At 51.7% G+C, this 13,014-nt stretch overlaps 2 protein-coding genes and 1 long non-coding RNA gene across 3 annotated transcripts; 1 reads left to right on the top strand and 2 right to left on the bottom strand.

Annotated features, from left to right (window-relative positions):
* Nucleotides 1–1,074: 1,074 nt before the first annotated feature.
* Nucleotides 1,075–3,629, top strand: LOC107324383 (uncharacterized). The gene is made up of 4 exons (XR_014941225.1): nt 1,075–1,366; nt 1,739–1,885; nt 2,111–2,234; nt 2,611–3,629. It is a non-coding gene; the product is annotated as an uncharacterized LOC107324383 (long non-coding RNA).
* A 336-nt stretch (nt 3,630–3,965) lies between these two features.
* Nucleotides 3,966–4,818, bottom strand: LOC116654409 (uncharacterized). The gene is made up of 2 exons (XM_032449217.2): nt 4,740–4,818; nt 3,966–4,450 (listed from the first exon to the last, which is right to left on the bottom strand). The coding sequence occupies exons 1-2, from the start codon at nt 4,812–4,814 to the stop codon at nt 4,115–4,117; spliced, it is 411 nt and encodes a 136-aa protein (XP_032305108.2). The 5' UTR covers nt 4,815–4,818; the 3' UTR covers nt 3,966–4,114.
* A 5,533-nt stretch (nt 4,819–10,351) lies between these two features.
* On the bottom strand, nt 10,352–11,514 carry LOC116654401 (uncharacterized). Its single transcript, XM_085533681.1, has 2 exons — nt 11,387–11,514; nt 10,352–10,939 (listed from the first exon to the last, which is right to left on the bottom strand). The coding sequence occupies exon 2, from the start codon at nt 10,927–10,929 to the stop codon at nt 10,552–10,554; it is 378 nt and encodes a 125-aa protein (XP_085389807.1). The 5' UTR covers nt 10,930–10,939; nt 11,387–11,514; the 3' UTR covers nt 10,352–10,551.
* Between the last annotated feature and the right edge of the window lie 1,500 nt (nt 11,515–13,014).

The following is a 13,014-nucleotide window of genomic DNA, read 5'->3' as shown; positions in this document are numbered from 1 at the left end:
CGGGGAGCTGGAGGTGCCATTGCTATGCGTGGCCCTCTACAATCACATCCTGTGCTGCATGGCCACCCCCCATACCCCACTTTATGTCCAGAGTCAGGCTGGCAGCCCACCTCTCTGTATCCCAACATAGAGCCTTTCCAAGAGCTCCCATGGATCACAAGGGCCAGGAGCATCACAGGCTGCTCTGCTTTGCACCTAAAGAACCCACAGCAACTCGCTGCCTCTCCCTTCATCCCACCAAGGCAAAATTGAGCTCCCCACCGCTCTTTGCAGCTCATTAACAACCCACTTAATTGCAGAGGTGCCTCTCTGTGGCTCTATCAACAGCCATTCGTGGGTGGTTGGGGTGGCCTCCCCAGCCCCTCCTCGCCCAGACACGCCGAGCAGAGTGATGCACTGTATGATCTCACCTGGCTCCCCACCAGATCTATGGGTGCAATGGGAGCTGGCACAGCCTGCAGGGCAGGGAGGGCTCATTGGGCCCCATGCAGGTGTGCACACCCAGGGCCATTGACTGCCCTCAGAACACACAGGAATGAGGGCAGGCGTCCTGTCCTGGTTGCATTGCTGCTCTGTGTGCATTGCTCTGTCCCCATGAGACACCAAGTGGCTTTGCCGTGGGAGTGAGCTCACATTCAGATCTATAGCCTTGTTCAGCCGGGCTGGCATCACTCAGGTGTCCCCATATTGGCATCACCTCTCAGGACAGGCATCTATATGGTGTCCCCTCACTTCCATCACCCCCAGGGGTAGGAATCATTTCAGTGTCCCCTCGCTGCCACCTCTCCCAAAGGACCAGCATCTCCCCACTGCCATCATCCTTGGGGACAAGCATCATTCCAGTGTCCCCTTCACTGTCACCTCCCCCATGGTCAGGCATCACTCCTGTATCCCTTCCCTGCCTTCACCCCTGGGGTCAGGCATTGACCAACACCCCCCACCCCGTTTTTTCCCCCCACATCAAGTTATTTTCTCAACAGCTTTTCCAAAGCTTTGCCATTGCAAAACCACCACAATCATAAAATAAAGGACCCCCCCACCTTCTTCTTTTCTCCCTCCTCCCTTCCCACCAGGGGCTGCTGAATACAGACTTCCAACCACGAAGGAAACCTCCCAACAGCTCCATTTTCCAGCAGCCTCCCACCCACCACCAGCAGAGCCCCCCCCCCGGGGCAGTGCCCACAGCCGCATCTCCACGCTTGACCTACATTTGCTTTCCCATGTAAACACCGTCGGCAAAGCAGGAGACCGAGGGAGGCTCCGTGGGAAGGGAGCGATGCAGAACAGGATGGACCGGGGGAAATCCTCACCCTCCTCCCACCCCTCCCTTCCATTGCGATCTGCACCCATCAGCTGGTGGACGAGGGTGAGTGTGCGCCGGTTCCCTTTCGCACTTGGAAATAATGCGGTTTAATTTCATGCTTTTTTTCGGGGTCGTTTTCCCATCCTCCCCGCAGGGTTCGGGGCAGAGACCAAAGGCATCGCCTCGCTCCGCCCTGGAGCTGATTCCTTCCTCCCAATGAGCGACTCCTGTAGTTTTAAGTGGGGTGGGGGGGGTGAAGAAATAAAGCAAATGAAGGTGGAAGCCCCATGGACAGCAAGGGAGGGGGCAGCCCGGCTTTCAGCATCCAGCACTGGGAGGTTTCTTAGCACCCAAACTTAGACAGGCTTGAAATGATCTTCCATTACTGGAGGGGAGGGGGCAGAACCAAACTCCTGTTGCTTTTCTCCCCTCCAGAACCAGTAAAGTCACTCCGACATGTCCAAGCTCATCAAAGCCATCACTGATATGATGGACGGCAGTGCCAGGAGGGGGAAGAAATCCGAGTCCTTCAGCAGGAGTGAGTTCAAGAAGCTGATCCAGCAGGAATTCGCTCCTGTCAAGGTATCAACGTGGGCACTTTGCTGGGTGACATCTCGGGGTGGCCAGGAGGGTGATGAAGGCTCCTATAACACTCACTCTACATCCAGTGTTAGTGTGAGATATCCCCAAACTGCTGATTTTCCCATTATTGTGAGCACCCTTTTGTCTTGCTCTACCATTGGGATGGGGGAACACAGCCCTCATTTCAGCCTGGGTGTGGGGGTTTAATGGTCTCCTTTCCCATAGAGGTCTTCCACCAGTAAATATCACTACATCGGCAGCACGCTGGATTCGGACACTGAGCCCATGAACAAGAAGGAGAAGGGCTCTTCTAAAACCTATGTGTACTGAGGGGCACGGAGAGGAGGAGGTAAGAGGGGGGGGGACAGCAGGAGGGAGGTGCTTCTGGATGGCACTGCATTGCCTTAATGTACAGGGACAGATCCAGCTGTGGCATTGCATCTGTCCCCAACCCAATTTTACCTCCCATGGTTTGCCCAGCAAAATTCCATCAGAGAAGATGGGATGGAGCTTTGCTCCCACTGGGGTCAGGGTTGGGGGGGGGATGGAGGGTATTCCATCAGCTTTCATAAAGCCAACCAAATGGCAAGGTGATGATTGGCTTCAAGCTCCTTACAAAGCATTGCATCTACCTGGGGTGGGCAGTGGATGAATGGGGTTCGGGGGGGTGACAGCTTTAATGGGGTGCTCATGGGTGGCTGCCCCATAGAGTTTTCTCCCTACAGGATCCCTGATTTCCCCCGTGGGTGAAGCACAGCAGCGATGGGCACAGTGTGATCACACAACAGGGGGGATGTGAGGATGTGCCCCGCTCCATATATTACCTCCATGAGGAAAAACCTAACTCTGTCTCTCCTATTTCCTTAGTCCCGATGCTCTGCAGGTGTCTCTTTGGGATGCTTTGCAAGTGGGGCTTCAAGATTTGGGGTGCTGGGGCCAGATCTGTATACATAACAGCGGAGCAGGGGCTGATGCATCAACCCCATCCTCTGCCAGCTCCCATAGCTTTAATGGGTAGAAAGTGAAAAATGGCTACTAAGAATGGCTGGACCGAGCCGTGCAATTAGTTGACTCAGCCTGTCCAGTGCTAATGAATAAAGAGAAGCAATTATTCTGGGAAAATGAAAGGTCTATGGGTGGGAGCTCATCTCTGGGTGATTTGAAGTCATTATGGATTGGATTCTTATGGGTTTGAGGGGACCCCTCAGCACTACAGGGATGTCACCCCCATCAGTGCAGCTTGACCTGTGCCTTGGCTTGGTTTTCCATTGAAAAAAGGGAATCTCTGCCTTCTTCTCTATTTTATTTTAGGAGAGCTTTTGGTCTCTGTAATCACCCTGCAGAGGGAGGCATGGAGGATGGAGAGCAAGGCTGCCTTCCCCTTCTGTGCTTAACTCCCCATAGGGAAACCAATAGAACAGTAGTGAGGGAGGAGGGGTGGCATTGCAGGAGGTGATCAGGTCTGTCATGTTTCTGTCTTCATCTATGAGCTCTTGGACAGTCAGGGGGTGACACGTAGCTCCTGGCAGGGCTCACTTTGCAGTCACTTAAGCATGAGGATGAATGTTATCTGCACTCAGATATTCCCCCAAGCCAATATGGAGCAGGATTTGGTCCTTCAGCTGTTACTGTGCTGTAAATATCCCAAAGGGGGTTTTTCTTTGGTTTATTGTTTTTGTCCTTTTTTTTTTCCTAAGTGTTTGTAACACCTTAAAGAAAGGCAATAAAAGAGGTATAACAGGAAGCTTCCTCCTTGTCGTGAGCCCCAGCAACTCAACACTGCAGTGCAAACACCATGGAGGTGGGGCAGCCCAGTGGGGATGGGGTAGCAACACAAAGCCCTATGGGGCCTTGGGATGCAGGGCAATCAATGGGATGTGGAGGGGTTTTGGGGTTTTCTCCATCACTTGGGACCCATTAGGGGAGGAGGACAGAGCTAAGAGAACCCAAGGATGGTCCACATTGATTGCAGCTGGTATCACAAGGGCTGAAAGAGAGAAAGGCAGCGCATGCATGGCATGAACACACATGGGAAATGAGGATGGGGAGAGGTTAAGGAGACACAGAGACATCAGAGCTCTAAGACACATCATGCTTTATTGTGCTGCTGGCACCCAGATAGTGCACAGCTCTATGGAGCAGCAGCAGTGATGTCCCTCATGGGGTGGGGGCACGCAGAGGGGTCTCATCAGGCTGCCTTGGAGTGTGCAGAGCTCTTTCTGTGCTCCATCACTTCATCTTCTGCGAGGGCAGCTGGTGGACCTGCTGCTGCTGCTGCTGCTGCTGGGGGTAGTGGTATTGGATCTGAGGCTTCCCATGGCAGCTGGAGCCACCGGAGCTGTGACAGCCACCGCTGCTACCAGAGCTGTGACAGCCACCACCTCCACCGGAGCTGTGACATCCACCACTGCTGCCACCAGAGCTGTGACAGCCACCACTGCTACCACCAGAGCTGTGACATCCACCACCGGAGCTGTGACAGCCGCTGCTCTGCCGGGTGTAACGCTCCTGTGAGTGGCACTGATCCTTGTCCTGACGGGAGCACATGGCTGAGTGCTGGGTGTCCTATGGGAGAGAAGGGCTGTCAAGGGGCTGCTGTGTGTCCCATCACCCTACAGCTCCCTGTGCCCACCCTGTTCAAAGCCCCAAAGCACCAACACTACCCAGGGTTCTGGATCCCTTTGGAGGTCCATCACGGTGCCTCACATCCACCCACAGAGCATCAGCTGGGTACCACCTCCTCCCTTTCACTCTGCCATCCCAGAGCATCCAATGTTTGCCTTCAACCCATGCTCCATGTCACTTCATGCAAGATACATCCCCAGACAAGCTAAACCCATACTGCTAGACTTACCCAAGCTCGAGAAGAAGGCGAGAGGAGGGAAATGACAATCTCCAGAACATGGGCTGTTTTATAGAGGTCCCACATCCCTCTGCCCGGAAATGAGCCAGCTCTCTGTCACTGCCATCTATTAATTTCATACCCAATCCTCATCAAACCGCCCTCTGTTTACATCTCTCATCTGACTCATTAGAGATTGATATCATTCCATTTTTTTTTTATCTGTTTCCTGTGCCACATAAGTATCTAATTGGCAGCCTCACCTGTTCCTAATAGGGAAACCTGTGGGTGCTTGGTTTTCCAAGGGCTCATCTATTTGGGGTTTGTTTTGTAAATCAAATCTAAGCATAATTATAGCCCTGTCCCACGAGGATCCACTCTCAGAGTCTAATCCCTGCTATTGAGGTGGCCCTGGATACATCTAGAACTAATCCAGGCACAAATGAGTGTGGAGCTGCTCACTCTTCTCTATTGGGAAGCTTGAGCCCAACTCCATTGGGTGTTTGATCCGAACAAATCTGCTACACACAACTATGGGATGATTTGGGTTGAAAGGGACCCTCAATGACCACACAGCCCAATGCTGTGCTGTGGGTGTACCCCCCTGGTAAGGCTGATCAAAGCCTCATCCCACCAGACTTTGGGCCCATCCAATGACATGGACATCCATGAGCATCCTGGTCCAGGATCACACTGCTTCAGGGTGAAAAAGATCTTCCTTAAACCTTATTCCTTCCTTAAAACCTCCTGGGATTCCTCTAGAGATATTAGAGTGAGTTTATCAGTGGTCTTTGAGCTTTTCTCCCTGAGCTACAGAGTATGAGTTTCCCCCAAAGGCACTGAGCTTCCAGAAGCCTTGCTGTCATTGCAGCTGTACATCAGGGGTCTCAAAGCAAAGCCCCCAATTCCTATCTGACATAGAGCCACTATTTCCATCATCTTCACCATAAGGATGGGAAAGACTGATAAATTTAGAGGTGAGGGGGTAGAACACCCTGGATTGTCCAAGCTGAAAGCTGATATCTTCCCCAGAAAGACTCCAGCTGTTCCCATTTCATTGCACTGGGCTCTGGTATTGATGCTGAGCTCTTTCCTGGAAGCTTCTGGGTGGTTCCAACATTGGGCAGATGCCCACTGGTGGGTGGGAGCTGCTGGGTGCTGTGTCCCACACATGGCCCTGCCTGAACTAAATGGGACAAGGGGTGAAGCTCCCACCATAGCAATGATGGTCTGTAGGGTGTGAGCAAAGGCATCCAATGGGTGATATTCAACCCAGTGCTGTTCCTTATACCAGGGGTTAGAGGATGGGAGGGCAGCAGAGCTCAGAGTGTGAAATGTGGTTGGTGGGTGCTTCCATTGCTGCTCAACACTGAACTCAACCAGATTCACATTGAAACTGCTGGCAGGAGCAATTAGCAGCAAGCTGGGCGGGCACCACTGAGACCTGCAGGTAGATCCATGCAGCTGTCAGAGCACTGAGGGGCTCCTGTGCACCTGAGCACCACCCCAATTGATGCTTGGTGACTGTAACCTGAGAACAAATGCATTTCTTTGCATTGTTTGAGCCTTGTGCAACCTGTTTCTGTCTATTCCAGTGGGTGTTTCGTGACAGGCTCATCTTGTCCAGGTCAGGGGTGATGTACCGTGCAGGAAAGTTTATTGCTTTTTGGGTGGTGATGTCATTCATGCAGTGAGAAAGGACACGCGAAGGCGTTCAGCATAACCGTGCATAAGGTTTCATAACAGCCCATGTTTTCCTTGCTGTCGTTGGCCTCTCCCTCCTTTTAGTTAAGGGCAGAAATGACAGCGACGTGGAAGCAAAGACACCTCCGATTCTTTAATTTTATTGTGGTTGTAGGAAAGAAAACAACATTAAAAGCCAAAAAATTCAAGAGATAAAGGAAAGAAATGTCAGAACATAAGGCTGGCCAACACTTGTGTGGTTTTCTTGGGGTTTTGGGCCATTGCTGCTAGTCCTGGGTGTATGGGAGTGGCTGTGGGTTATGGCTGCACTCCTAGCTCCTCATTCAGCCTCTCATAGGGCTCATAGAGCTCTGGGTGGGCACTCCCAGTCCCAGTTCCAGCTCCCAGCAGCTTCCATCTCCCATCTCCCATCTTCCAGCTCCCATCTCCCAATTCCCAGCTTCCATATCCCAGTCCCATCTCCCACCTCCAATCTTCCAGCTCCCATCTCCCATCTCCCAGTTCCCAGTTGTGGAACCCCTTCTTTGGTGCCTCCCTGCCTTTCCAGCAGCAACACCACCACATTGTGAGTGCTCAGGGAGATGCATCAGCATTATTAGTAGAGATAAATGAAGCTACCAACTCCATAGACCCAACACCATCCGAATCTCTTCAGTGTGAATGAGAAAAATGAGGATGGGGAGCTTAAGGAGACACGGAGACAGCAGAGCTCTAAGACACATCATGCTTTATTGTGCTGCCAGCACCCAGACAGCAAATAGCCCCATGGAGCAGCAGCAGGGGAGCAGCAGTGGTGCCCCTTGGGGGTGAGGGCAAGCAGAGGGGTCTCATAAGGGTGCACTGGGGTGTGCAGTGCAATGTGGGGAGCTGTTCTGTGCTCCATCACTTCATCTTCTGCGAGGGCAGCTGGTGGACCTGCTGCTGCTGCTGCTGTTGTTGAGGGTAGTGGTACTGGACTTGAGGCTTCCCATGGCAGCTGGAGCCACCGGAGCTGTGACAGCCACCGCTGCTACCAGAGCTGTGACAGCCACCACCTCCACTGGAGCTGTGACATCCTCCACCTCCACCGGAGCTGTGACATCCTCCACCTCCACCGGAGCTGTGACATCCACCACTGCTACCACCAGAGCTGTGACAGCCACCACCAGAGCTGTGACAGCCGCTGCTCTGTCGGGTGTAACGCTCCTGTGAGTGGCACTGATCCTTGTCCTGACGGGAGCACATGGCTGAATGCTGGGTGTCCTATGGGAGAGAAGGGCTGTCAGTACATCCTGCTTCTGCCTTTCCATAGAAGAGGAATCTGGAAGTTAAATTTATTCCCCACTCCCAGCTCCCACGGCCTTTCAACCTCAGAATCACAGAGCCGTAAGACAGCAGGTTTGGAAAAGACCTTCAGGATCCTCAAAGCCATCAGCCTGCCCTACTAAGTGAGCTCACTGAGCCCCTCTTAGCCCACCACCAATCTGCAGAGCAATTCCCAGCACCTCTCCCCTCCTCCACACTCTGCTCTCCTGCAGCATCCCCCTTCCCAAGCCCTATGCTCCCTCCTCGCCCCATCTCCCCATCAGGAGCACCCATAGGGCATGCTACAGGGCTCAGCCATCTCCCAGCCCTTCCACCTCCCAGCAGGGTTTGGGTGCTGCCCTGAGCTCTGCAGCACCGCTGTTCTTACCGCGTTGCTCTGCAGTGAAGGGATGTGGAGATGATGAGGCTCTCTGGGACCTCAGTGCTTTTTATACCCTTTGCCTACTCCAGAATAGCAACACCTCCCCATTGCAGAACTCCTATCTGCTTATTTCATTCATCAAAGATCTTGTTTTTTTTTTGGCCTCCCTATTCTTTGGCCTGCTGTATGACTCACCATGGCTGCATTGGGTATTGCCTCTCCACATTGGTTCATTCCTGTGCTGCACAGTTGTTTAATTGCCAACCCTGCCCGTGCTGAGCCCCATTGGGGAGTGTGGGTGGCCCTGATTTCCACAACGTGTTTTGGTGTTCATTAAAACTGGAGAGAGCTCCACCTTTAGTAGGGGAATAATCACAGAGTCATCGCACATGGCTTTGGAAAGGTTTCGAGGTGCTCTCCATGCCCATAGACCCACAATGTGTCCAGGGCCACCTTCTGTACTGCAGACAGCACTACCCAAACAGAGGTTTGAGTACAGCCACTGTCGGCTCCCTTCTACTAAAGTCACCTGAGATGGGACACGGGTGGGGAGAAAGAGAAAGGGCAGCTCCTATGGAGTTTTGTGTGGTCAAAAAGTTCTCTGTTGCCGTGAGAAGGATGAAAACAGGAATTAGGAATCCAGTTTGGTTCCTATTTTTGGAAGGTGATTCAGTATGGTTGACTTTTGGCCCATGCCTGATGGTGGGGTGGTGGTGTCGGTGGCTGTTGGAGGCCATGAGTAGAGCACCGATGGGTGCTGCCCTTTGGGACTTTCCCTAAACCTGTAACAACATTATTTCTGGAGCTTTTTTCTCCGCTCCCCAATTATCCTGTAATTTGGCAACAAACCCAAGGGTTGTTCAGACAGATGCATGGACCCACAGGAGCCTTGAGGCCAGGCACCAGGGCTAATTGCAAGCCATGGTCTGAGATACTCCTCGCACCTTCCCTACACCTCTGCTGGGCGTTGGGGCTGTGCCTCACACCACAGATCTCATGTTGTCCTTTCTGTAACAGGGGGTATTTTGGTTGTTATATAGGAAGACTAAAAGCAATATTGCAAGCAGGCAGCAGGAAGAAGGAATTGCTCAGGTTCTGCCAATCTAAAAGTGCTCAGAAAGCATGGAACCACCAACAAGATCATAATACTTCATGGAAGTTCCCCTCCAGGCTGATGCCAGCTTCTGTAAGGGGGACCTGCTGCCTAAACCTTTGGTTTTGAGGTCCTGAGTGATTTCCAGCACCAGAAAACCTCTGACACATTCATGGATGCTGAAACGTGGGGGGGTTTTTAGGAAGGCGGAGGGCAGGGCTGCGTTCATGAATCAGGCACGCAACCCAAATGCTTCTTTTGTAATGCTTAATTGCTATTACGAGCTAAAACGATGTCAGGGCAAACCGTACTCAGGTTGGATGCCTTCTTTTTTTAATTTACATTCTGTTGTCTCATCAGAAGCAGAAGTATAATAAATATTCTCCCTGAGAAAGATGAAAAGGCGCATTCAATGCAATTTGTGGCTGTGGGCATCGTGCTGTGCTCAGCTTCTCCCATCTCTGTCTATCTGAGGCTGTTGGGGGTCAGCAGCCCTGAGCACCTCCAGGTTCTGTTCATATCCACCTCATGGGAATGGGGCTGCAGTTGGGCTGAAGGCAGAACTGGCAGCAGTGGCTCTTCCAACCACCATCGTGCCCCTGCACCAACGGGGGATGTGTGTGAGCACCGTGACACACGTGGGAGTCATCTTATCAGGGCAACAACCATTTGTGTCACGAACGGCAACAGCAGACCAATAAATTACACAATTTGGTTTAATTACCTGCTGAGAATGAATTTATCAGTTCATCGCGTACCGCCGGCGTCGCTCAACGCCCCTGGGCCAGCCCTGGGCTCTCCAAGCACTGCTCAGAGGGGTTCTGGAGGGGCTGCTTAGGAGTTTGGCATTGGAAGGAGGGATTTCAACCCCCATTGTGGCCTTAGAGGGATGCTGTGACCATGGAGGGGGTCCCAAAGGCTTGAGTGTCACAGCCAATGGAGTCTCAATGGGAGATTTGGGGTCTGCAGCTCAGTGGGGAGGTGACCTGGGGAGGGGCTGTGTGAGCCAGATGGCATTTATACATGTCCATTCTTCCTTATTTCATTAGGAGATCCCGAAGGAGAGGAGGGCAGTGCCTACCCCGCAGCTCAGTGCTAATGGTGCCCTGTGGTGCCATGATGTGAAAGAAAAATCATGAACACAAAAGTCTCATGTGCTGCGAATTGCAATGGCTCATTTATTGTCAGAGTTGGATAGAAAGAACACTACACCAGCGTGAACACGTGCAGTACATTTCTGGTGCCCATAGATAAACCCATAAGAGATTCAAGACTGGCCATGGGGGGAGGGAAGAGAAATTATGTTCTATAAGACCCACAAGGATTCCTGAACTTGTGAGGAACAGCAGGTAACATCCTGCTCACTTCATATTTGAGGATACTTGATAAATTTGCTGCTGGCAATCTTGTGGCTTTCCATGGCAGGATCCCCCGCTGCTCCCCTGGCATCCAGATTCACTGCTCCCATGGCATCCGGACCCACTGCTCCCATGGCATCCGGATCCACTGCTCCCATGGCATCCAGATCCACTGCTCCCATGGCATCCGGATCCACTGCTCCTATGGCATCCGGATCCACTGCTCCTATGGCATCCAAGCCCACCACTGCTGCTATGGCACCTGGATCCACTGCTCCCAAGGCAGCCGGAGCCCCCGCTGCCCCCTCCACACCCCTCACTGCTGTGGCATGAGGACTGCTCCTGCCGGTGGCATTGATCCTTGTCCTGGCGGGAGCACATCTTCACAGACCTGAAGGAAAGACCAACACCATTGAGTCTTCCAAAGGCAAGATTATGGAGCAAGAAAAGACGCTCATTGCAGGCCTGTTTCTTGGAATATGGATTGAAATCAGTAGTGCTCGTTGCACTCTGTGCCCTCTTTAGAGCAAATCTTTCTTGGCAAAGACAGAAGGTAGATGTTAAAGCACTCAGGGATGAATGAGAAGTGATGGCCAGACAGGATCTAGAGCTTGGCTGGAAGAGTCTCGCCATCAGAAGTTTGAAGCAGTGAGTTCTGAGTTTTCCTCGCTTCTCTCTATTATTTACATACAGGAGAAGATAAGGAAGCCACAAGGAATAAACAAATGGATCCAGAGAGAGCAGTGGAGATGAGAGGCGCGAGAGAAGACCAAGAATCTGAGATAGGGACAAAGCTGGAGAGCACGTAAAGCACAGCATTACGAGGATCCGGACTTACTCTGTTCAGTGGGAGCTCAAGAGGAGATGTGAAGATGAGGGAATGAAGAGAAATGGTTATGAGGTCTTTTATAGGGAGTTTTTCCTCCCAAAACAAGGCAAGCTCCTGTTGGGGAAACTCAATGGTTCACCACCGCGGGCGCTTTGTTAATTGGAGTTTTTCCTCTCCTGTTTTGACTCACGGTGTCACGAATGGATCGATATCCTGTCTTTGGGATCACCATTCCTTGTGTTACTCCATAAAAATGCTAATTGCCCTCCACGCCTAGTGTTCGTGCACAGGGATGGGAGGTTCTGGATGGGCTTGTTGCATTCTCCTAAAGTATCCGCCTAATGCAGAGCTAGAAATGTGAACACAGAGGAATGAGGGAAATGGGGTGGGTTGTTGGGTATGGGATCCTCTGGGCTGCCAAGGAATGCAGTGAATAAAAAGGGGCCTGAAAATCAGTAAAGGGCTCCATGGTGATGTGTAGGAAAAAAAATGAGCGTGTTTCAGCAGCCGAAGAAAAAATGATGTAGGTTGTGAGTGGGCGAAGGAGGCAAAGGGAATTAGGGATGCAGGTATGAGCACACCATGGGAGGTGAACGCGGAGATGTCCTGTCAATGAGAACATCCTGGAGTGACTCTGGGGCAGCAGGGCCAGCCCTGATGGGATATGAAAGGAATGGAGAGGCCTATGGGGTTGAAACCCATCCCTGAGATTTGGGGCTTTGGGTTGGGAGGCTTTGAGGCAAACTGGATGCAGTTGGAGTGATGGGAGTGGGGCATGCAGGCAATAGGAATTCAACTGGGGCATGGGGTCAGAGAAAGGTATTTCTGAGTAAAACGATGAAGAAGCACTGAAAGGAGTGTTGTGATATTTCTAACTCAGTCCTTCTGTCCTGAAAGAGAACCTTTAACCTAAACAGAGGGAACTGAAAGCCCTATAACCTAATTGAAAACCCTATAGGAGACAGAGAGCATCCAGACAGGAGTATCAGGCATCCATCCCATCCCTGCAATGCTCATTCCCAGTATCTATAGCAGCAGTATCGATAGCAGCATCCTTTCTTCACCTTTAACTGAACTAAAAAGAGGGAAGAAAAGTGTTGTGACATTTCTGGGCTGTTCCCTCTGTCCTCCATCCCCACGTGCAATGGGGATTCTTGTCACTGCCCATTTGGGGCTCTGCTTTGGGGAGGAAAGTGCCTTTCTGCTTACGGAGAGCACCAGGCCTTATCCCAACCAGGACTCTAGAGGCCACTGTGATATTAATAATAGCACAGCTTGAACTGAAACGAAATAGAGCTCAGGAGATTCATCCCTGACCCATGGAGCTGAATCACCACATTACAAAGATCCCTGAGCAGATCGGAAGCTGTCTGGAGATATTTCACAAACAGCAGAAGAATGAGGATTCTTGTGAAACTAGCATTCACAATGGGGCACTAATTACACACCAGATCACCCCGATGGTGACAAACATGTTTATCACTTCTCTCCACGATAGAGCACAGCAGGGAGGATGCTCACACATTGGAGACCCATAGTCCTGACCCTATGGTGGGTGTCTGCCACCTACATGGGTATCATGGGCACAGCACCTGGGTTTTGGGAGAGGATTCCCTGAGTCCCTTGGTGTTGTCTAG

This window comes from Coturnix japonica, unplaced genomic scaffold, assembly GCF_054131305.1.
Source record: "Coturnix japonica strain WE unplaced genomic scaffold, WE-NBRP24 Scf062, whole genome shotgun sequence".
NCBI classification, from domain to species: Eukaryota; Metazoa; Chordata; class Aves; order Galliformes; family Phasianidae; genus Coturnix; species Coturnix japonica.
Note: the sequence above shows the minus strand (reverse complement) of the source record. Positions and strands in the feature narration are given on the sequence as shown.